The sequence below is a fragment of the Chrysemys picta genome, chromosome 9 (assembly GCF_011386835.1).
Source record: "Chrysemys picta bellii isolate R12L10 chromosome 9, ASM1138683v2, whole genome shotgun sequence".
Classification (NCBI taxonomy): Eukaryota; Metazoa; Chordata; order Testudines; family Emydidae; genus Chrysemys; species Chrysemys picta.
The window spans coordinates 79,465,696-79,489,104 of NC_088799.1; the positions used below are offsets into that span (position 1 = coordinate 79,465,696).

General features: G+C 46.3%; 1 protein-coding gene across 1 annotated transcript in view; it reads left to right on the forward strand.

Annotated features, from left to right (window-relative positions):
• EFNB1 (ephrin B1) overlaps nucleotides 1-23,409 on the forward strand; it is a 118,047-nt gene that overhangs the window by 87,461 nt on the left and 7,177 nt on the right. Inside the window, exons 3-4 of the mRNA XM_005284521.5 lie at nucleotides 14,921-15,013; nucleotides 22,295-22,423. Coding sequence (XP_005284578.1) covers nucleotides 14,921-15,013; nucleotides 22,295-22,423 — 222 coding nt within the window. The remainder of the gene's footprint in view (nucleotides 1-14,920; nucleotides 15,014-22,294; nucleotides 22,424-23,409) is intronic.

The window sequence follows — 23,409 nt, forward strand, 5'->3', positions numbered from 1 at the left end:
TGGATGTGTGCATTGTGGGCGGTTGCATGTTGGAACTGAAGGGGTGGTGTGGGACTGAGGAGTCTTATCACATTTGGAGGCTGGTTGATGTGGATGCTAATGTGGTGTGTGACCAAAATGGGTAGAGGCTATAATCTATATTTTGAAATCCTCTCAAACTGTGTGTGTGTCCTGCTGAGGACTCTCCAGTTTGTGTACTCTGCCTTTAAAAGCTTGTCTTTCCTGAGAGAATTAGTCCTAGTTGCTTTTTGAAGTTCCTTTGCCCTGGGAGTGATGATTTTTTCTCCTGCTGCTGCTATGTAATGACTGTGCTCTTTGATCCAGGCTTGAAGCTCAGAGCTGGTATTAACACAGCTAATTGAGCCCCAGTTACGGCAGCAATGGCTGTCTGCAGAACAGCAAGGTTAATGGAGGGATCGAATGAAGGGCTCCCCACATTCTTCTGAAAATGAGCACAAGACAGGGTGCATTGGGTGGTTATGTTCTCCCATGTGATATCCCATGTGCCCTGACCAAAAGAGAGAAGGAAACATTTTTGTGTGGTATCAAGTATTAATTTTGGGAAAGAAGCGACCTGTCTCCTCTGTCCCACATTTTCTCTTGCTTTTCAGACACACACGGCAAGTGAGCAATTCTGTTCAGGTTAAGTACACCCCAGGAGCTTGATTAGGGCAGATTTAAGAGAACCAAACAATTCCATAACACACAAAACGAGGTGAAGGTTGCAAGAGGGTTGTTGAATCCATACAAGTGTAGAGTTCCCAGAGTGCTCCCTGTGGAGAGAGTTCTCCGCTGCCTTTTTATTTAGTTCCCCAAGGACCACCTTGCACAGCCCCTCAAAGTCAAGATAATAGTGCCTTGATGCTTTAGGTGTCAAATATCTGACCAATTCACCCTTGGAGTAAACACACTCCTCATGCTTACTCAGCCTCTGTTCCCCTTCCCCCACTTTTCAGGCACAAGCGTTGTTAATGTTACTGTGGTGGATGTTAGTGTATAACGTATTATCAAGATATAAACGGAACACTGCATTGTGGGGAGGATAGGATGGGTGTTGACTTCTGTCTGATTCATACACCCATCCTGCTCCGCTAAGGGGACCAGGGCAGGACTGGCTCCAACAGCATGCTTTTTTATGTATCATCCAGTCTAGTTTCAAATGTCCCAAATTAGGGGATTGCCAACCCTTCCCTTGGGCAATGACTCTTCAAATAAATCATTGTCACTAAGTGGTTCTTGATATTCATGCAAAATTTTCCCTTTAATTGTAATTTGAATTCTCCTTATTGTGTGTCCTCTCCCCCCTAAATTCCTTTCCCCTCTCATGGTTTACACCCTTTGGAGAATTGCATACTTTCTCCCCCTTATTTGTCACTTAGCCAAGCTAGACAGACTTAGCTTTTTGCATCTCTGGACATAAATCAGTTTTTCCAGCCCCCTGATAACTGTGGTTGTTTGCTGAACACCCGCCAGTTTGTTGGTATCTTTCCGGTAATGAGGTGGCCAGACCAAGCCCAGTATTGCAGCTGCAGTCTCAAAGGGCAGTCTCAAAGTGTCGCTCATGGTTGGTATGTCTGCATCTCCTTCTATGCAGGCTATTAACATTAAAGCGCACAAAGAGCAGTCGTTAGCCTAACTGGGAGGGGGGGGGTTGACAGTGTCCCCACACGAATCTTTCTGTTCCCCTAATAGCAAATTTCTTATTCACTGTCTTAGATATTTTGCTACCTAACCGGAGAGATTTACACCCTGTGAAAACTCAATAAGTGCTTTCCTCCTCTCCTGGTCCCTGTGGAGCCAACAAATGACTCCGGCAGAGCATCAGGTGGAGGATTATATGGCACTTTATTCTGACATATAACTGCTCAGGGCCACCACAGAGCTTTTGTGAGTAACCTTTCTCTTTAGTTGATGTCTCTTCTGTTGTTGTTGGGTTTTTTTCTTTTAAAAAGACAATAAAGGTTTTATTTTTCTGCCCCGCTCCCAGCAGTGCTTTAAAATGAACAGGTACGTGCAGTGCTGCTAGGGATAGCCAGGCGAAGGTTACAGGGACGCCTCAAGGCCTTTCTTGCCCAGCCTCATGGACTTTTCTCCTGCACTGACTGTTGCTGAGGACTCGTGTTTGAACAGATCAAGGATCCCAGAGCCAATTAAAAAGAGCCTTTCTGGCTTTAGTGAGAGTACAGGCAGTGTAGCTGTTTCTCTTGATTAGGGTTGGTCAAAAATTCTCCATCTAAACTGTTTTTGATGGGAAATGGGGTTTTTGGTTAAACAAGAATTTCTGTGAAGTGTCAGCTTTTCAGACCAAATGTCAGTTTTTCACCAAAAAACCAAACAGCCAAAACCAGAAATATTTTTATATGAAATGCTGTTGTGGTGCCTCCTGGGAGCTGTAATTCAATTACCTCATGTCCCTCTTTTCTTCTATGGGCCAGGCTCCTGGCTAGGGTACAACTCCCAGGATGCATTATGGGAGATGTGGTCCAACCAGGGAGTTTAGCACACACAGGAGAACGGGAATGTGAGGAATATCTAATGTTAAGGCTAAGAAATCAAACAAGAAAATTTAATATTTTGGGTATAAAACTAACTCTTCCACATTGTACGGACTGTGCAGTTTGTGGCTGATATAAAATTCTAATCCACAGTATACGTGTAACAAAGAACCGCAACAGAACATATCATATATCAGAAATGTGACCGAGTTAATGTATGAGAACTCCAGCATTTGAATTTCCTGACTTCTTTGTACATGTGTTTACAATAACATTGCATTAATGGTAACTTTGGCATTTCATTCCTTTGTTTTATAAGGGGAGGTGAAATAATATTTTACACAGTATACTTCAGTACTTTTAGGATTGTCTTCAAAACTTATCTAAACTAACTTTTCTGTAAGTTAGGCTACTGTGACTTTGTGGGATGTTTTGCAGCTTGCTGAAGCTATAAACACAAGCTGGAAAGAGAGCCTGGATTCTTAATGGTGTAACACACATGATGTGTTTCTTGATTGTCCCTGGCTATTCCCATTTCCTTCATACCAAAGCCTTTCCTAAGCAAGAGAGATGCCATTTTGTTAGGAAGTAGTCTCCCAATGGAAGGAGTGGGAACCTAGCTGTTGGGCTATGTGGTCAAATCACTGAAGGTTACACTACAGGAATGAGCGTGCCTTGGTCTCCTTGTTACTGATGAATGGACTAGGTACAACCTAATAGTCTCTTCCATCTCCATCTAGAATTCGTTGCTTTCTGTGAAAACAAAAGGGAACCTTTTTCAACCCAAACTGGAATCTGTGCTGCAGTAATATTGGGTCATCTCCTTGTCACCCTGATCAGAGAGCCCAAGCTGGGGTGGCACACCTCTCACCTTGGATACACACTTGTAGAATTGGCTCTGGTGCTATATAGTTGGGGACCGGAGGGAATTAAACTATTTGGAAATAGTGGAGGCAGCAGAAGGCCACTTGCATCTTTGTTCCTAGCACAGGGATAGGGCTGTCTCTGCACTGCAGGCCTTCTCCAGACTGCCAGGAAGCAGTCCATCTCAATGTGTCATAAAAGGCAGGCAAGTTTAACCTCCTGTTTGAGAGGTGCCTGTCAGGAGATCTAGCAGCAGCTCCCAGACAGTGTGCATAGTTCAGGAGACGCTCCAAACATTAGCCCTCTTGTGAAGAAGGCAACTGTATCCACTTGGAGCAAAGGTGAGCACACCAGGAGCTCAGCAGAGCCCAACCTGCTTTCCAGAACACTCTGCTGGGGCCGTCAATGAAGTGCAAGTTTCATAGATGTCCTGGGACCTCTGGTGCCTATCCCCAGCTCCTCATGAACCAGCACTGTTGTTGTGTTCTGCCCTTCCCTGCCACACTGTGTATTTACTCTCGGGATTCTTTGATGTGTTGTCCTTAGACCTCTGCTGAGGCACCTCTAACTAGTTCTCTTGCTCTGTAATTGATTTTCAGTAGGTGGTGGTGATTTGTAGTGTTTTCCATGAACAAGCTAGGCAGATGCCACCAAATTTAGTTCAAATGTGCCCTAAGCAGGATTTGTATTGTATGTAGGTTATTTCTAATGAGCCTATTATCCAGTGCCACACAACATAGAGTATTAATTAGTATAAAGAACTTTCCTCTCAACTCCAGCCTCTTGAAATATTCAGAGATCTTTATTTTGGTTATTTTAAATTGCTGTGTATTGGTTCAAGTGCTGGAGTACTTGAGCCTTGGTCTCTGGAGGTAAATGGCTAATGCACTAACTGTATATCGCCAAGCCATGCTGCTATGTCTGTTCCCAGTGAAAATTTACTGTCCCGGTAGTAAAATACTGGCTGTTGCTTAGCCCTTTGCAAGAGAAACTGAACAATATAAAGACTTGATGGAGCCTCCAGCATTAAGACTCCTTATTAAGACTGCATCTTCCAAGTGGGGCCCATATGGAAGCAGGGTATACAGGACTCTCATGGACAAATAAGGAGGTATGGTGATATCATCAAGCAAAGGTAATGTTAGATTGAATATTGGGAAATAGCAGCGTGGCCAACTCTTATAGTCAGTGTTTTTAAAGACCTCACTTCTGGAGTCCTCTGATTTTGAGAGTCTCCGTTTTCATTATCTCTTGTGGCTGTGTAGGAAAGCCTGAAAATGTGAACCCCGAAAGCAAACAAAAAGAACCCAAAACGTATTCATTTTAAAAACTCATGATTAGCTAATTTTTTTTGCTTTGGGGGTGGGGGCGACGGCAATTTATGGTTTCTGAATGCTCAGAGTTGGCAATGTGGAAACAATTTGTACTAAAGTGCTTAGACTGTGGGTCTCTCAAGGGAGGTGTTGGAAGGTGTGTGACTTGGGGATATTTAAAACTGGATTGGTGAAGACACTGCAGGTAACAATCTTGCCCTGTTTCTTGCGTAGGAGAATGAACTAGTTTAGTGTACCAGGTCTTTCCTGTCTCTGGATGTTGAGAAGATCCTACTTTCTTCACTCTGCAGCATCTGTATTGAAACTTGATGGTGCAGTGACTGTTTCTGCTGACCCATTTCTTTAGTAAGTTTCCTTTTAGCATCTGCAAAAAGGGTTATAGTTGACAGGAATCAGTTCCAAAGGGCAGCTGCCAGGTGCTGTTCTTGCAATGGAGACTAGAGGGACAAACTGTCTGGGAACCTGTGTGTGTGCATCGTGCATCTTTAGTGTCTGCTCAGGACAATGGGGGAGTGCAGAATGTAACTCAAGTCTGGCTTGCAACTACCTGCTTCAGCCTGGCTTTCACTCCATGGAAGCTTGGTCCGTGATTAAAGATCTGAAAGTTCAGGCATTTTAATCCAGGAATTACATCTTCCTAAAGGGAGCCCTTAAATGTCAAGGGTTATAGTGTATAGAAACCTCTCAGGCCTGTGGCATCCCTGTTCTGAGTCTGCGTGCACTGGCCCGTCCAGAGCCTTCTAACCTGAGAAATACTATTTGAATCTAGGGATTTTTAATCTGTTTTGACCAAGACAAGTGCAGACTAGTTTACAGCTTTTGTCTTTTGAGGTGCCATAGCATTTTCAGTAACTGGCATGCCAATCACACACATTTCTTTTTGGGTCTGTTCCAGAGCAGAGATTCAAACCTGGGTCTCCCCCATCCCAGGCGAGTGCCCTAACCACTGTGCTAAAGGCTATAAGGGGATGGTAGCACCATCAGTACCATCACTGCTGGCCATTTTGTGAATGGCCAATTTATTTGGGTCAAATTCACAAACAGTTTTGAGTCAACCAAAACTGCATTTTTTATTGTTGAATAAACTATTCATCCAAAATTGTTTTGCCCATCTCTAATTGCCACTCAGTGAAGACCCCTCTCTGTTTGAGAGGCACCATGCCACTGGAAGAAAGAGCACCAGGGGGACCTTGGCAGCTATGCTTTGGAGTGAGATTTCTAGGCTAGGTTTGGTCTGTAGCATCTTGCCCTCTCCCACCAGAGTTCATCTAGGTGCAGGCATCAATTTAATTTCAGGCTGTTCCTTTTCAGGTGCCATCCTGTCCAGAACTAGCATGCTCTGGAATGCTTGTAGTCTCCCCTGGATTAGATCAGACAACTACCTCTGTCTTTGCTCTGAAGGGGTAGATCTACAAGCATTGCCTTTGTCAGGCTGCTTCTTACTCAATGGGATGTTGCAGGCTGGGATCTGAAGACCCCCAGCCTGCCTCTCCATATTTAAAATAACAATAAAAGGCTATAGTCTGCTCTGTTTAACATACATTAGATACAAGCCTTTGTCATTTGCTGAGCTGTTGATGCTAGCCTTGAGTATGGAAAGCTTAGGGTTCCCAAGTGAGTAATGAGGCAATTGCATCTTGAGAGAAATGAAGAATTTGATGTATTAAATGTAACACAAAGGCAGCCTGGTGCAGTTCCGGATTAGCCTTCTTGAAGGTGACAGAGGCTCTTGGTTACCATACTGATATGGGGCATGTAAAAAGCTAAGTAGATGGAAGCAGAGAGAGAGAGGGGCTGGCTGCTCTTTTCCTTAGATTCCCAGACTGGAAAGGGATGGGCAGGACTGGTACAGATGAGGCACAGGGGCAGATGGGGAAGGTGGGGGGAATCGTAATGGGTGGGATGGGACAGAAGGAACCTATTGCTGAAACAATAGCCATCTGTGATAATTTAGTAAAAGTGTAAAGAGAAATTACTAGACAAAATGTGTTGGTTCCACTTCCCTCTGGGTGTTGGTGAAGGGCTGGTCTCCATCTTGTTTCCTTGTCCGTAGCTCATTAGCTGCCTCGTATAGGCAGAATTTCAATCCTGAGTCTCCCAGACCCTGTGGTTACAACAAAACCACAACCCAAGTTCTTCTAGAGGGTTTTGTCCTTGTCTGGGTGTAGTTGGGAGTCACGTCTTTTTCTTTTTTTAAATTCCCCATGATGCGCTCTCGCACTATTCAGAACAACCAATGGAGGGGGGAGGGTGCAGGGAGGCAGTGGGGTTGCTGTGGTGCAGCTGTTTTTTCCTTTAACCATAAGATCAATAGGCGCTTAGCGTTGGGGAACCTACTTCTTATGTCTTAGCATCTGGCTAGATAATGGGCTCTTTTCTTGGAGTGTAATTGCTCCAGCCTCCCCTTCCCAAGCTGCAGGGCCACTTGTGGCTGAAGAGCCTAATGTTCCTACACTTGGAGCTTCTCTTAAGCTCTCTGAGGTGGGAGCTCATCAGATCTTACTCTGCCGGGGGCGGGGGAATCACCTTTTTAAAAAGAAAAGAAAAACATTGTGACTGAAAGCAAAGGCCCTAACTGAAGGCTATATATGTTGGGAACACACTTCTGGAGAAGAGGAAGAGGGATTGCAGAGCCAGATTGCATATTGTATCTGTGCTGTGTTTGGCTGCACGTAGCGTCAGGCTGTTGTACACAGATGGCAGAGTATTTAAGAATAATAAAAGGAAAACTGTTTGGATTTGCTACAGTCTCAGCATGTTGATTGTGCATTGGGGCCCAAATCATAACAGAGACCTGCTAAAGGGAATCAGGAGAGAAATCAAACCTCTTATTCCATCCAAAGTTGACCAGTTAAAAGACCCCTGCATTTGTCTGCCAACAGGTACGCCTTCCATGGCTTCAGATCCTCCAAAATCTAACTGTTGTACACCGTTTAAGCATTTACACTGGAGAGCAGGACATGACCAGGTGGAATGAGGGGGCCCAGGGAAAGGCCCTACAAAGAGGACATTCCTGCTACTAGTACCTGAACACAGAGGAAGAATCCTGTGTATCTGGATTCTCCTCACCTCCACCTGGCATGTTAATACCCCACATACGAGCCAATTGGTGAGCTTCAGCCATCTCTCAACGTTCCATTTGCCGTATGCTTAGGAGCCATAAGCATGCTCCACCAACAGCCCAAGCTCTGCTCACAGTTCTGTATTAGCTGATTGTTTCTCCTGAATTGATTAGCAGTGATGTAGTTAACAGCATTGACATTACATTCTTATCACTGGGTCTGAGAGTTAACTCTCCCTTGAGATGAATGGAGACCTCTAACAACTCTCAAAACCAAATGCTGAACTCCCTTTAAGTCCATGAAAAGAGAGTTTGCACAGTGGGGGCTCCCACTCCCTGCTCTGGCAAATGAAGGAAAAATCCTGCAGAAATTGATGTGGCTAAAAGAAAATGCTGGTATGGCCAGTACCACTAAGGCTGGCTTTGCTGAGCTCCTGCTTATCCTAATTAAGGGACTTTTCCTATTGCAGCAAAAAACATGGTGGGGCATGATACTAATCCAGTCTCCTCATCACAGCTGCTGCTGCTTTGGCTTGAGGATGTGGCACTGATACTCTTGTGGAGAGGGCATGGTGGTGATGCTCATCACAGCAGGGCCATACAAACACACCATGTAGTTGAATGTCTTACACGACTTAGAAATATTCTGTGGTCTTCACTTCTCTGCTATAGCACTAGCTCCTTGTTGTGGTTTACACTGGCAGGTCAGATTGATCTCCTCTTACTGGCTGCTGATGGTGCTTCTTAGGACTGGAGTGGGGCGATTCGGGCTCTGGCACCTGCCTTCACCATGCCTGCCAATGCTCTCTTTGGTTCCAGAGAGATGGCTCGCACCCATCTTTTCCGTGAGCCTCTTTCTCTGTCAGGAGCCGCTGCCGTGGCTCTGGTGGGTGCCGTCTGGTGCAGCTTTCTCTGGCCATTGTACTCCTGTATCTAAAGGGCTTTCACTGCCTAGATCTAAGGACCAGAGTAGAGCACCCTATGAACCTGGATGGTTTTCTCTGTAATTGGGTAGAAATCGATGGATGGAGAAAGGTATCCAACAGTTTTAAATTTTCTTTTGTTTCTAATCCCCCTTTCTTCCCATAAACAAGTCACAAGGGGGGCAGAGGAAAGGAGTGTTCCTTGATTTTTATCTTACAAAATATCTTGCCTTGTGCCCACCAGAGATGAACTGACTGCCATGGGTGTATGGAATACAGTTTACACTTGCTGCGTTCCCATAGCCCCATTGCTTGTAATGGTAGGCTAGGGTGTGTATAGTTTCCTATATGTGAAACTGTTTTAGAATTGTGCTCTTGGTCAATAGTCAGTTCTGTTTTTATTCTGGACCCTAGACACAGCAGGGTGAATGAGTGTGCGGGCATCTTTCCATCCCCAAGGCATCATGGAGTCCCTAAAGGTGCCCACTGACTTGTCCTGTGGACCCTCCAGCCCTCTAAATAGGGTAATTGTCCTGTCTTCCCACAACAAAGGGGCAGTTCAGGATTTGTAGATCAGATGATTTCAAAGAACCCAACTTCTTTTTGCTGTTTCTGAGGAGAAATTAACAGCTCTCCCTAACTCGCCAACACCGTTCTCTCATTTGCCTGCTCGTCAGTTCAATGAAGAGTACTCGTTATGGGCCTGCTTGTCTCACTAGTGACCCTTTGTTTTATTGGGAACCCTGTCACTCCTGTGTGTGGAACACAGGATGTTATTGTGTATGTTGATTGTAATTTCCGATACGCAAAGGTTGAGTGACAAAGAGTCCTGTGGCACCTTATAGACTAACAGATGTATTGGAGCATAAGCTTTCGTGGTTGAATACCCACTTCGTCAGATGCGGTTGAGTGGTGGACTGAGTTGACAGTTCTCAACATGGATAGTAAATTGGTAAAAGTGGGCTAGAGGCCAGTAACACTGATTATCTGCTTCACATTTTCTAGAAGAATTTACATGGCAGGATGAGAAGGCATAGAGAGAACCATATCTCTCCTTGTCCCCATAGGTGCTGGGACTGGGGGTGCTGCTGCACCCTTGCCTTGAAGTGGATTCCATTATATATAGGGTTTACAGTTGGGTTCAATGGCTCTCAGCATTCCTACCATATAGTTCCAGCACCCATGCTTCTTCTGGAGCTACTCCTTTGTCCTGACAGAGGAATTATGCTGCTGTGAGGGGTCTGAGTTCAGGGCCTGACCAAGAGATGGAAATAGTTAGCATGGTTCTCAAAGGGAAACTTCCCCGGCCCTTCCATCCAGTTGACTTAGGGCTGATGGTGACAGAGCCCCTAATGAATCTAACAGCCTGTGAATCCCAAACACACAGTGAAATAAGAATTCAGGCAATGAAGAGTTGGTAGCCTGGGAAATTGGTGCCACAGGAGGGTTATCAAGGCACTCTGTGGCTGGATAACTTTCTGATCACTAAAAACATTTGTAGCTATTTCATATTAAGGAAGTATCTGATCACCAGCTTCAGAGCATCAGCAGATTCCTGTGGGCTCATCAGGCAGTTCCCCTTCTCTGTGCAAAGCATTGCGCTGTTAACTAGGTACACTACGGAAGGCCTGTACCTTCCTGTGAATCACTGGAATCCTCTGACCAAGGCACCAGACTGAACAATCCTGGAACCCTATTTGTTTGGGTCGGGTCACTCAGAAAGAGACTTTGTTTCAGGCCCTTGCTGCTACCCATAACATCCTAGCTGAGACAGAGTCAGATTTGTAACACTAAAGATTCCCTTGCATTCCTGATGCCTTTATTCCAGTCAGCCACATGTAATCCGTTTCCTGTGTTTCCCCTTAAAATAAGACTCTTTGTGCTACAGAGGGAGAGAAGGGCTCAGGCCCAAACCTCCTATCCTGTTCTTTGACTATTAAATATGCCATGGTGCTCTGTGCAGGAGTTAGGGATGGGGATTAGCCCAGATATCCTGGCCAAATTCTGTTTTGCACTACAATAGCGCCGTCCGTATAACAGACAGGTCGGGGATCAGAAGGCAAAGGTGAAAAGATCCATATCAAGGGACTCCACTTCCCACCCACAGCACCCACTCTTGGAGGGCCAGGATTATCCTGGGGCATCATTCTAAATTCAGAGAGACAGCAGTTTCTCTTTTGATAATTATATGGTGCTTGCTAGGATTGTATACAGTCTAATCAAGCTCCTAACCACACATGACCCCCAGTCCTAGCCACAACACAGGCAGGCATATCAGAGCTGCTCTAGTCACGAGAGGGGGCTCTTGAGCATGTTGGTGTGTCATTTTCTCCTCCATAACAGCAAGAGGTGTGTGCCTTACTTCACTCCCATAGGAACAAAAGAGACTTAAAATCTGCATAGACCATAAAACAAAAAAAAGTTAATGTGAGTTTAACTGACTTCTGCCCTGAAATTATAGCCATTCTAATCCATTGGGGCTCTGAGTTTACATTCTTTGCACAGTGTGTAATTATATATGTATAATTTACACTGTGCATACACACATGTTCCTATCACACATCTCAAGGAGTAAGGGGAATTATCCACTGGGGGCAGAGGAGGCGATGAAGGGCCCATAAGCCTTAAGGATGAGGTGTGGGTGATGAAGGGCCTGGTTCAGGACTGCTTCCTTACCATGGGAAACATTGTCTTTTTAAGTGGCCCTGACGTTGCTGTGTGCTGTTAAACAGCCACTTTCTTTTCTGCGCTCAGAGATGAGTGTGTTCAAGTGGTCTGTAAAGTAATTTCTGTGTGTACTGTACTTTATTGGTATGAAATGGTTGCAAAACAAAAAATAACCAGCAAAGCTTTATTCCTGGCAATAAAAAAGTCTCCCAGATACTTTTATTTATGATTTGCACTATGGTAGTGCCTGTAGAAACCAACCGTAATTGGGGCCTTATTGTGCTAGACACTGAAGAGATATATAGTAAGATACAGTCCCTGTCCCAAAGAACTTGCATCTAGGTAGGCAAAACAGATAAAGGGTGGAGAAAGGAGGTGGTATTGTCCTTGTTTTACAGATGGGGAATTGAGGTACAGCGAGATCAAGGAACTTGCCAGGGTGTCTCAGCCTATGTGGCAGAGCCTGGGTTCTGAACCCAGATCTTCTCCATCTCAGTCCTGTGCTTAACTGAAAGACCACCCTTCCTGACTGTGTGCTGAATTGTTTATGGTTCATGTAACCCGTCAGAGTTGGCAGCAACAAGAGCCGGGTTCAGTATCTAGAGGTTCCTTTTCAATAACCCAATAAAATCTGGCTCAAGCCTCCACCCAGTGACCTGGGACAATTATATACCACCACCCCCGGGCGCCTCTAAGAGGCAATACTTCCCCTCTCACAAGCACATTGTCTGAGGGTACGTCTATACCCAGCCGCTAGTTCGGCGGCAGGCAATCGAACTTCTGGGTTCGACTTATCGCGTCTTGTCTGGATGCGATAAGTCAAACCCGGAAGTGCTCGCCGTCGACTGTGGTACTCCAGCTCCGCGAGAGGAGTACCGCGGAGTCGACGGGGGAGCCTGCCTGCCGCGTGTGGACCGAGTTAAGTTCGAACTAAGGTACTTCGAACTTCAGCTACGTTATTCACGTAGCTGAAGTTGCGTACCTTAGTTCGATTTGGGGGTTTAGTGTAGACCAAGCCTCAGTGTAGCAAAAGCCTTTTAATAAAAGAGGGAAACAATGCAGCATTATGTTGGGGAAACACCACAAACAGGATTCATAACAGAAACCATGAGCAAAAGACCCACCCCAAGTAAGTTTGGCAGTGTCCTTTTCCCCTCAGGGTCTTAAGTTCAGCAACCCAACAGTCACCCCACCCACAGTTTCTATCCTTTGGTCAGTGCAACCCCGGAGTTCAGAAGTTCATCTCCCAGCGTGGGTGGAAGGTATGGGGGCACCTTACATAGTTGGCTGCTCAGGTTGATTGCGACGCCTCTCTGTGGGTTCTGCTACAGTCTTTCACCACTAGCCACCCAGCTGGCTGCACCTCTTCGCTAGCCACTCACCAATATATCTTCAGGCCCCCAAACACAGCTCTCAGTGATTTCAGCTCTTGGTGAGTGGAGCCTCAGTGTTGGTGCACCTGGACAGTCCTCTTGATCAAAACCACCAGCCCTGCGATTTCAGCTCTGCAGCCTGTAACAAGATTCCTAATGGAGACAAAATTAGCTCTGTTATTACACAGTGGAGAGAGAAGGGGTCAAATTGATGTTTAGGGCCTTCAGAAGGGGCCCCCACTTCTATGTACAAATACTTGTTCTGAATCTCTCTCCTTTCAGTGGGCTTTGGAATCCATGTCCCTTGCCTAGCAAGTGCTGCTTAGTTGAGGGTGAGTCCCTCAGTCATAAAATGCCAAGTACAGTTCTTCTGTCCTTGATTCACATAACCAAGATAACAACACTTTGTTACTCCTGCCCCAATAATAAAGAGACTGGGGATCCCACAGCAGCCAAAGTGACTATTTGGGCAAGCAGTCCCATCATGCTAGGCAAGGTGGGTGTGCCCATGCAAATGAGATCAGCCCCTGAAGTTCTTTTCCACAGCTCACCACCAGGGGAGAGCTCATTCTGACTCTGCTTACACTTCATGTGTGGAGTGGCTCCCCCAATCCTCCTTAAAAAAAAAAAATTAAAGGAAAAACTTGGTGTAAGAATAGCATCTACTGTGACATGCTCTCAGGTAAACATTTTCAGGGCTGTAAGTCCTCAGGCTTCAGAGTATAAATTCAGCAGCAGCTGGGGGCAGGAAGAAATCTCCCCTCAGCCTTTTAATATGGGTGGGAAGAGGTGAGTGAGTGTGAGTGAGAACTGTCTCCTTCCTCTGCGGCGTCTCCTTGAAGCCATGCTGCACAGATGGACCAGTCCTATCGAGTGACGCGAGGAGGAGGAGGAGGGATAATCAAGTTATAGACAGACCACTGGTCTGTGCTGCTGTAGCAGCCCATATTCCAGACATCATCTGAGCTCAGCGAGTGCTGCACTGTGCCTCTTGGAGGAGAAGCTGCTATGGGGCTGGAGCAGGGGAATGGGTCAGAAGGAGACACCGTAATAAGGAGGGAAGAGATGCCTGTAGACCCTATTCCATAAGACGGCTGGGGTCTGTCCATCAGCTGCCACAGCTTTTCTGAGCCGTGGCAGCCCCTTTAAGTGTTAGGCTAGTCCCCAGGCTGCTCAGAAAGCCATTAACCAGCCTTAAGAGGGGGAGAGCGACAGGTTGGTGAAAAGAACATTTCATGTTTTGTCCTCATGGGGTTAACAAGCTCCCTATTAAGGGGAGACAAAGTGATGGAGAGAATCTCTCTGGTTTATGGCTTGGAAAGTTCAGCTTCCAGAGCATTCCTCTCTTCCAGTGCCCTGGCTGCCTCTCTATAGCTTTTATCCCCATTGTGCTGTGGCTGTGGAGTGGGAGCCTTGGCCTTTGTCAGATTCGGTCTCTCTTTTTTCCTTGGAGTACAATCTAATTAGCAGCTCAGCAACCAGTTCAAGCAGCAGGATAACTATTTTAATGGGCTGGAGGTTTGAGTGAATGGAACTGGGGGGCGGAGCAGCTGGGATTTGGAGAAGACTAGAGTTCGGTGTATTAAACATTTACTGTGTGTTCAGGACTGTAGAATGAGGAAGCCCATAAATATCCTGACCCAAGGCTAGAAGTGGGGAGGGAGGTGAGAACATTGTGGAATGAATGCACACATCAGGAGAGAGATGGAAAAACTGTTACTAGGACTCCTATATAATTCTATTTTGTAGCCTAACTGGCTCCTGCTCTCAGGAGGTTTTCCTGATATGTATCCTGAATTCCTTTGTTCAGTTTCATTCTCTTACTCTGATGTTTGTAAACAGAATTTTGTGATGGTAATGTTAGGAGAAGCCCTCAAGGTTTTCCTTGGGACCTTTCTGAACAACTAGCCTGAGGTGACCAACCATTGAATAAAGGTCTAAAGCACTGCATCCCACTGCTTTGCAAAGAGAACACAGCTGAAGAGACATGGAGCCCCCTGTGTTTCTGCAGAGACACAAGCAATCATCTTTAAACTGCTCCCCATTCCTTCAGGTTAGCTCAGCACAGACATGAGATCAGAGTAACTGTTGAACCACTCTTTGGGGTGCCATCCCCATATTAATCTATGCCTCTTTCCTTGCCTTCTTGAAGACCCTTCCATTTAATAAATGCTCTTTAACCGAGTCTTCTTTTTCCCTGCAGCCACTTCCAATGGGACTCTGGAAGGCCTGGAGAATAGAGAAGGTGGAGTCTGCCAGACACGCTCTATGAAGATTGTCATGAAAGTGGGGCAGGGTGAGTCACTCCAGTCCTCTAGTAGAGTTTTCCCATTGGACATGAAATCAGTATTGAAATGAAATGTGCTACGTTTTACATAGCTGCCTAAGCCTGCAGTCCAGACTTGCTGAGAGAAGTACTAGTGAACCCTTCGTGGGAGCTTGACAAAGTACCATTGGGACAGCCTCAACACTACAGGAGGCTTCTCATGAAGGGACTGAGCTGGGCAGGACTGAAGACTTGGTGTCTTTTGCTTGAGTTGTTTATCCTAATTGTGACATCTTGTGGGGAATGGGTGAGGGAGGAGCTAGTTTGATGTCTTTGTATTTGATCACTAACTTATGTTGATCAATTTTATAATAAATGTTACAATTCCCAGAAGCCTTTGGCTCTCTTGATGCTGTAAAATACAGGTGATGTTGATGCCCTTGGGTTGCCCCATCTTTGCTCCAGGCACACTGGAGAAACAGAGAGAGAGAGAAGACCTATGAAGTCCCTGTAATCCAAGGGGCAGTGCAGAGTTGTTTCCTACACTTTATTTTCCAGTGCCCCAGACTTGACACCTCTGGTTGTGAACACTCCCTGCTCTAAATTATTAGAATGCCATTTAGATAATAAAGAGGATTAAATCATTTGAGTTTAGCAACCAGTCGTGGTTCAAGATTGTGAAGCATTCATGGCCCACAAGGGGGTGGTCTCTCCAAAACAGAGATCTATTCGGAATTATTTTTTTTTCCCTTTGGTGCTAACACTTTAGAAAGTTCCAGCAACTTTTTATAGCAACCTCTTCCTCTCTAGGCCCAAAGTGGGGTTACTGGCTATAGTCTGGCATGATGATTAGAGAGAGCATCTCTGTTGTTTGAGCAGTGATGTTTCCCAATTGTTCAGCAGAGTTTGAGTTTTAGGGCCCTTTTTTGGCCAACATTTGTGCACACACAGCATTATGAGCCCAAGTTACAGTTAAGTGTCAGTTCCACCCCACCTTGGTTTTATGACTCCGCTGGAAACTAGCTCAGACTCTGAGATGGATGGTCAACTGAAACTGGTTTGTTCTGTGATAAGGCAGAGTCCTCCAGCTTCCTCAGTGCAATACATAAAGGGAGTTGCCGTGTTCCTCATTGCTGGCAGAACAAATCTGAATGTTGGATGCTGCAGGTCTCTCTAGAAATAGCTGAAATTGTTTAGCCTGTGCTGAACTGGCCTGTTCTCAGTTCCTGCCTAATATATAAACTAGACACAACTTTCAAGTCTGAACTATTCTGTTCCAAAGTAAGACAGCAAAAACTGCTTTCTGCAAGAAAATCCAGTTCTTAAACTAAAATAGGGCCTTCCTATCTCTCCCTACCTGCTCCATTATTGAAGTGAGAGAGAGATGGCCATCAGAAGAGAGAGCTAGAGATCAGGGGCTTTCCCTCTGAAATAGTTCTAAGCAAGGATCCCTCAAACCTTAGCAGGCAAAAGGCACATTGGCAAGTTGCTAGAAGCCCAATAGTTACTCCTAGTTTGCATAAAACGGAATTTATTGCAACCAGTCAGGAATACAGGTCCTGGAAGCCATGTTGCCCAGACTAAGAATTGCATTCTAGCAGTTGCAGTTTCTGCAGGCCACCCTCAAGGAATCCATGTTCTGCAGATAGCCGACCCAGGGAGCCTCAACTAGACCCTTTGGCATTCAGTATCAGCAGTTCAGGTGACTACTGGCAGAAGCCTTATCTTCTCTGTGGGATAGATCCTGAAGGTGATAATGCATCTACCAACACAGTGCACTACATGCTCATCAATATTAACAATGAAGGTGGCTGTAGGTCTTGTTACAAAACCCACTGCATTGCAGAGGGCCCTGGGCACCCAAGGCATAGATGGCTGTTCCCCCATTGACCCTCCTTTGAGCAGTCCCCTGCATATTTGTAGGCAATATCAGTCTGTCATTTTGTTGCCCTGGACCCTTCAGTGTGTGCAGGGGAAAGCGATTTTGCCCCTAATACTAATGAATTTCACCTTCTGTGCTGTGAGATATTCTGGGAGTGATATCACAGCTTCATCTAAATGACATTTCTGGAGCTGCAGTTTAATTCCAAGAGGTACCATATGGCCCAGCCTCCTTGGCCTTCCATGAGCTTTCCCAGTGCATGCTGGGATTCTACAAGGAGGTCATGGCTCCTGGCATGGAGAAGGGGCAGCTGTGGGAACAGGGCTGAGGCACCGAATTCTTTCTGACATCTGATGCTTCCTTGGGAAATGCCCCCAGAATAAGGGATTGTAGTGCAGCCATGACCTGTCTGAATCCTTTAACTGTGCTCTGCTGTGTAATTTTTTCTGATGGTTGAAGCTCTCTGAAAACATTCTTCTGGGCCCCGGTGAAGCCACAGGCCTGACTCCAGCTCACTCCGTGGATGCAGAGCTCATAATGGCTGCTTTTCGTTATTTTGTTTGATGTTTTTGGAGCAGTATTTATAACAAAAGAAAAGGAATAGTGCTGCTGCCCTGGAAAGTTAGATTCCTTTTTGTTCGCTCAGCTGCCTTTGTTGGAAATATGCACAGACCCATGCACTGGCGCTCAGAAGGAATCTTAAAAAAACCAACAACAAAAAACTGTTTCCCCCAAAGTACTGAAATGTTCCAAGCCTGTGATGTCCCCGAACTCCTCTCTCTCAGCCTCCCGATGCCTCTGCCCTCCCTTAAAGACAGTGCTGCTTTATGACTGCCCTTTCGTGTGTGCTTTCTAGAGTGATGCCTTTCAGGCAAAGAGGCAGACAAGGTCCCTGTCCTGAAGAGCTTACACTCTGAGTAGAAGACAGCAAAATAGGGGATGGGAGGCAGCAGCCGGCCACTGCCTGAAGCTGAAGTTAGCATATGGCTTGTTAGTTCCGTGGTTTTCATTTGGCAGTTAGGCAACAGAACCAGACTGTTTTGTTAATGCTCCTTTGAGGAGAGGACTAGCTTTGATGTTGCTATTTCAGTAACTCCTGTGGGTTGGCCTCTTTCCTTTCTGCATCATGTCACACTTCCCAGACCAGGGGAGCGGCAGTAACAGGAATTGCTCCTGGTTTCGCACACTCAGTCAAGTCTCATGCATGCCTTTGGTCTGCTTGTTAGTAGAGTGCCAGCCAGAGTAGGTGAGGCATCTTTGCTCCCTGTGTTGTGTTTGATGTGGTCACTTTACAATGTAAAATTGGGCACATAATCAGATGGACATGAAGGGGAAGGATGGGGGATATGGATGCAGTTAGGGTGAAGCTGGCTTGTCTGTATTGCCCGCCCTCCACTGATGCTGAACAGACCATTGTCTTGCCAACGAGGCACCAAGGAAGCCATCTTGTTCTGCTCTGTCAAATGCCCTCCCTGCTACGTGACATTTTGCTACTACCAGGGGAGCTACTTGCATTATTCATCAATGAGCAACAAATGCCTTGAAGATGGCAGGAGGTGGGTCTGGAGGTCTGGGTTCTCCCAGCAGCACCTATGACAGGCTCATTTCTGTGTGATACTCACAAGGGTTTAAAACTCCATGACTATGTTAAACTGGGGTGGAGGGACATATTTATTAGCTACCTTTCTGGGGAAGGAAAGAGGGCAGCCAAAATACCCCAGCTTCAGGTGATTGTTCCTAAACCCTAGGTGGAAACATTTTGGGGGAACAAAATACCTAATGGCGCTTGTCGCATATTGTTAGTGTTTAATATTAAGGCTTTACTATGGTCCAAAAGGCCCATGGGCAATGTGCCCACACAAGCTTCACCCAACTGGTTACAGTAAAATGCAGTTTGTAATGTCCAAAGAGGAGATCCTGGTGCATATAGGATTCATCCAGGAATCTACCTCTGCTTCATGTTTATCTGACTCAGTGCTGTTTCTGCTCCAGTACTTCTGGCCTTGAAGGGGATGGCAGGATTTCCCACCCACCAAGCCAAGGGTATTGCCTAAACTCCCCCAAACTAAAAGCTATTCAGGCAATGTCACTCCTAATGGGCTTAAAAAGAAACAGATTGCCGGCGCTTGTCTTCAGCTTGTCTCTCTTGCTCACCACTGAGATTAGAGGTCTGAGGATATTATGCAAAAGTAGCACAGGCCTTTGGCTGAGGACGGAGCATTGCCAGCCATGATCTGCAGTGTCCATACTCTCTCTCTCCAGGCTCCATATCGGATTCAAAGTCTCACTCTTATGCTTGAGGTCCTAGCCCAACCTATGTCTTGTCATTGGTCACTTGCTTGCCCTCCTATTTGGACCCTCTGCTAATTCTGTTTCGGTCTAAAAATTCCTTTGTGCCGTTTCCAAGGCTGTCCAAGGAATGTTTTCTCTGAGTCTTACAACACGCAGCCTCACTCCCCTCCTGCAGATCCCTCCTTCAAACCCAGCTTTGCTCACAGGCCCTCGGACAGTGACCCATATAACAGATTCTACTCAAGCCAACAAAATTACTTTAAATATGGCAGCTGCTGCAATGCTCCCTGTGTCACTTCAGCAGCCATGATCACATTTCAGCTTTGTGCGCCTTCCTTCTTTGCTTGCTGTTGTTTTCCCAGCATTGTGTCTGCCATTCTCCATGTAGATTGTAAGTTCCTCAGGGCAAGGCCTGTGCTGCCAGTACTGCAGTGTTCTGCAGCACACTGTACATGTCTAGGGCCAGGCTGTACAATTGTATTACTTTTGAAAGGAAGCTATCCGTGGTCGCACTTAATCTAATGGAAATGCCTGCATTCTGGCAACAGATAGGAAGGATCTGACTCCTTACTTCCCCGCACCCTCCCATACAGGGCCGGCTCCAGGCACCAGCTTCTCAAGCAGGTGCTTGGGGCGGCCGCTCCGGAGAGGGGCGGCACGTCCAGATATTTGGCGGCAATTCGGCGGATGGTCCCTCACTCCGCCTGGGAGCGATGGACCTCCCGCCGAATTGCTGCCGCAGATCGCAATCGCGGCTTTTTGTTTGTTTTGTTTTGTTTTGGCTGCTTGGGGCACCCTGGAGCCGGCCCTGCTCCCATACATACACTCTTCCCACAAAACTCTGAGCTGCTCCTCTCTTCATCTCTATTTGGTCACCTTTGACATGTGTAGAACACACTGGTCTAGTTTCATGCCTGGTGTAGCCCTCTGAAGTCAGTGATGTTACCTCAGGGGTAGATATGGCCCAGTCCAGACCTCCTTCTGCAGCATTTAACCCCTTGGCTTCCTGGACCAGCCCTGTGAGGTGCAGAACCCTCCATGCAGAGCTGGGTTCCGGTTGGAGTTCAGGAGAAATGTTTGGTTTTGAGTGTTCTCGGGAAACTCAACCTAGCTTGCAGTCCTACCGTTTAACATGTACTGCTCTTGGGAAGGGGTGCCTGTGTGAAACCACCTTCCACCCACCTCTGTCGATTCGGGAGGCAGCTGATACTATGCTGTATTGTGGTCACACCGAGAATCCCCACTTGGGATTGGGGCCCCCATTGTGCTGGGTGCCTTGTGCACACAGGAAGATACAGCGTTGCCTCAAAGAGCCCTCCCTGTAAACAATTACTGAATATCACGGAGGACGAGATGAGGTGAGGGAGGAGCATAATGAAGATAAGATCATGCCTTGCATTAGATTAGTGACTTGCACAACTTGGTGGTCCTGATGGTTCTCAATTGTCTTAAATGTCAATCAAATCACTCTCCTTGACTTACAACTAAATCATTGTTGCCTGGTTAGTTTCTTGTGGGTGTCACAGCAGAGGTGAGTCTAGTGGAGGGATTAGAAGGAGGAAACAGTAGTAGCCTTACAAATTAATTCAGGGAGGGCATTCCCTGCATAAAGGGGTAGTGTGGAGGAAACTACAGAGACTGATTCGAGAATAAAAACAATGATGAGTCCTTGTGGCATCTTAGAGACTAACAAATTTATTTGGGCATAAGCTTTCATGGGCTAGAACCCACTTCATCGGATGCATGAAGTGAAAAATACAGGAGCAGGTATAAATACCTGAAAGGATGGGGGTTGCTTTACTAAGTGTGAGGTCAGTCTAACGAGAGAAATCAATTAACAGCAGGATACCAAGGGAGGAAAAATAACTTTTGATGTAGTAATAGCGACCCATTACAGACCGTTGACAAGAAGGTGTAAGTAACAGTAGGGAGAAATTAGTATTAGGGAAATTAAGTTCAGGTTTTGTAATGACCCAACCACTCCCAGTCTTTATTCAGGCCTAAAGTCTGATGGTATCCAATTTGCAAATTAATTCCAGTTCTGCAGCTTCATGTTGGAGTCTGTTTTTGGACACCATCATAGGTCCTAACCACATCAGCCACACCATGCAGGGCTCGTTCACCTGCACATCTACCAATGTGATATATGCCATCATGTGCCAGCAATGCCCCTCTGCCATAAACATTGGCCAAACCGGACAGTCTCTATGCAGAAGAATAAATGGACACAAATCTGACATCAGGAATCATAACGTTCAAAAACCAGTAGGAGAACACTTCAGTCTCTCTGGTCACTCAATACCAGACCTAAAACTGGCAATTCTTCAACAAAAAAACTTCAAAAACAGACTCCAACGTGAAGGTGCAGAACTGGAATTAATTTGCAAACTGGATACCATCAGATTAGGCCTGAATAAAGACTGGGAGTGGTTGGGTTGCTTATACAGACTAACACGGCTATCACTCTGAAACCTGATTAGAGAATGACTTTCAAATGTGGGACTTAACCTCAAACCATCACACATCCTCTAGTTAAAAGGAAATGCCTCAAATGAAAAACCAAGGCAGGACTTGTGCCTGCCTCCAGGAATCATGTTGCTGGTGCGATAGGACACGAGGGGCAGTTCAGGCCCAGAGTCCTGGACACTGGTTGTTTGAATAAGGGAGAGAAGCCTTGTATCACTCTGGTTCCCTCCGGCCCTTTTTCTATGTGGTTAGCCTAGCACTCAGTGTTGGAGCTGGGGGACGCAAGAACCAGAGTGCATGTTTAAAACCAAGGGGAATGTTTGCCCCTCCATACATAGTAGGGAAATGTACCCAGTGTTCCTAAGCCTCTTTACCAAGCCTCCCACTCTTACCCATCAATCCCTTGCCCCTGTGCCTCTGATTCCTTCCTCCTGCCCATACAAGCATGTAGCCCTTGCACAGGGCCAGCCCAGACTCCTGCCGCAATGCACTTATGCACATGCAGAGTGCTGTGCTGCACCACCTTTCTGAACAACGTTTGACATGGGCCCTCAGATACCAGGGTAAGGAGTGATGTTTAAGCGATTGACGGTGGAGGAAGAGCTACAGCTCTTGATGTTGTAATCTAGCACCTGGAAGCAGATTTCTCATCCAGTCTTTCTTTTTCACAGATCCAAATGCTGTGATCCCAGAGCAGCTGACAACCAGTCGGCCCAGCAAGGAATCTGACAATACAGTGAAAATCGCTACACAGAGTCCACGCCACAAGGTCCCTGTGGTGGAGGATCCTGGGAAACCAGGTAGGTTTGCCTGTTCATTTTAGGAAAGAGAGAAAAACCAGTAGTGCTCTTAGTGGGGCCAGGGAAGTGGGGCCAGAACCAGCTATTGATTGCCAGAGGAGCCAAGCCCAGTTCAGTTCTAAGAATCCAGGGAAATTGAGATACCTTAGAGCAGGTAGTTAGATCAGACATGTGCAAGCTCTCTGCACTGGTTCCTGCAAACTCATCATCTGGGGTTCCCTCACCATGCATCTCCTGATGTCACTGCTCAGCCTCTGTTTGGTAGGGGCATAGACAGTGAGATGCTGCCAAAGTCCAGCGCAGTGGCAGAATGGACTTGGACTCTGAAGGATAATTCCTGGAGCTGCCTTTTCAGCTCCCCATTGTCTTAAGCAGGGGGAGTTTTCCTTTAGCACTCTCCTGCTGCTGTCCTCTGCATTGGTTGTTATCTGACGGTTTATTGAGGCAGAGTTCGGGGGGTTGGAAGAATAGAGGTTGGATTTTTGTCCCTGCTGAGAGAGAGCAGTGGAATCCGATGAAGTGGGGGAAAGCTGCTCGTTTCTCCATCTGTGATACAGACAGGCAGCCAAACTGCTCCCCTCAGGGGTCTGGAGCTGCCTTGGACTGGGTGGCTAGAGGGAGGTGAGGGGCAATAACAGGATATGGCAGGTCTACAGGCATCAGAACCCACTTTCAGTAGAGCTCTCTAGTCTTCTGGGGGGAGCAGGGACTCCTGGGGTTCATTCTGATTACAGACTGGATATGAACAGCCATCTGTCTCCAGTCCAGTAGGGAAATGTGAAAGGAGAGGATGTCAGATTAGGGTGAGGAAATGGGGCAACAATGGGCCAACAGTGTCTGAGAGTGTCCAAGGTTTCTCTCTTACGGTATGTCTACACTGCCAGTGAAGCTGTGATTGTAGCATGGGCAGGCATACCTGCGTTACCTATGCTAGCTAGATTAAAGCTAACAATAGCTGTGTAGACATGGTGGCATGGGCTTCAACA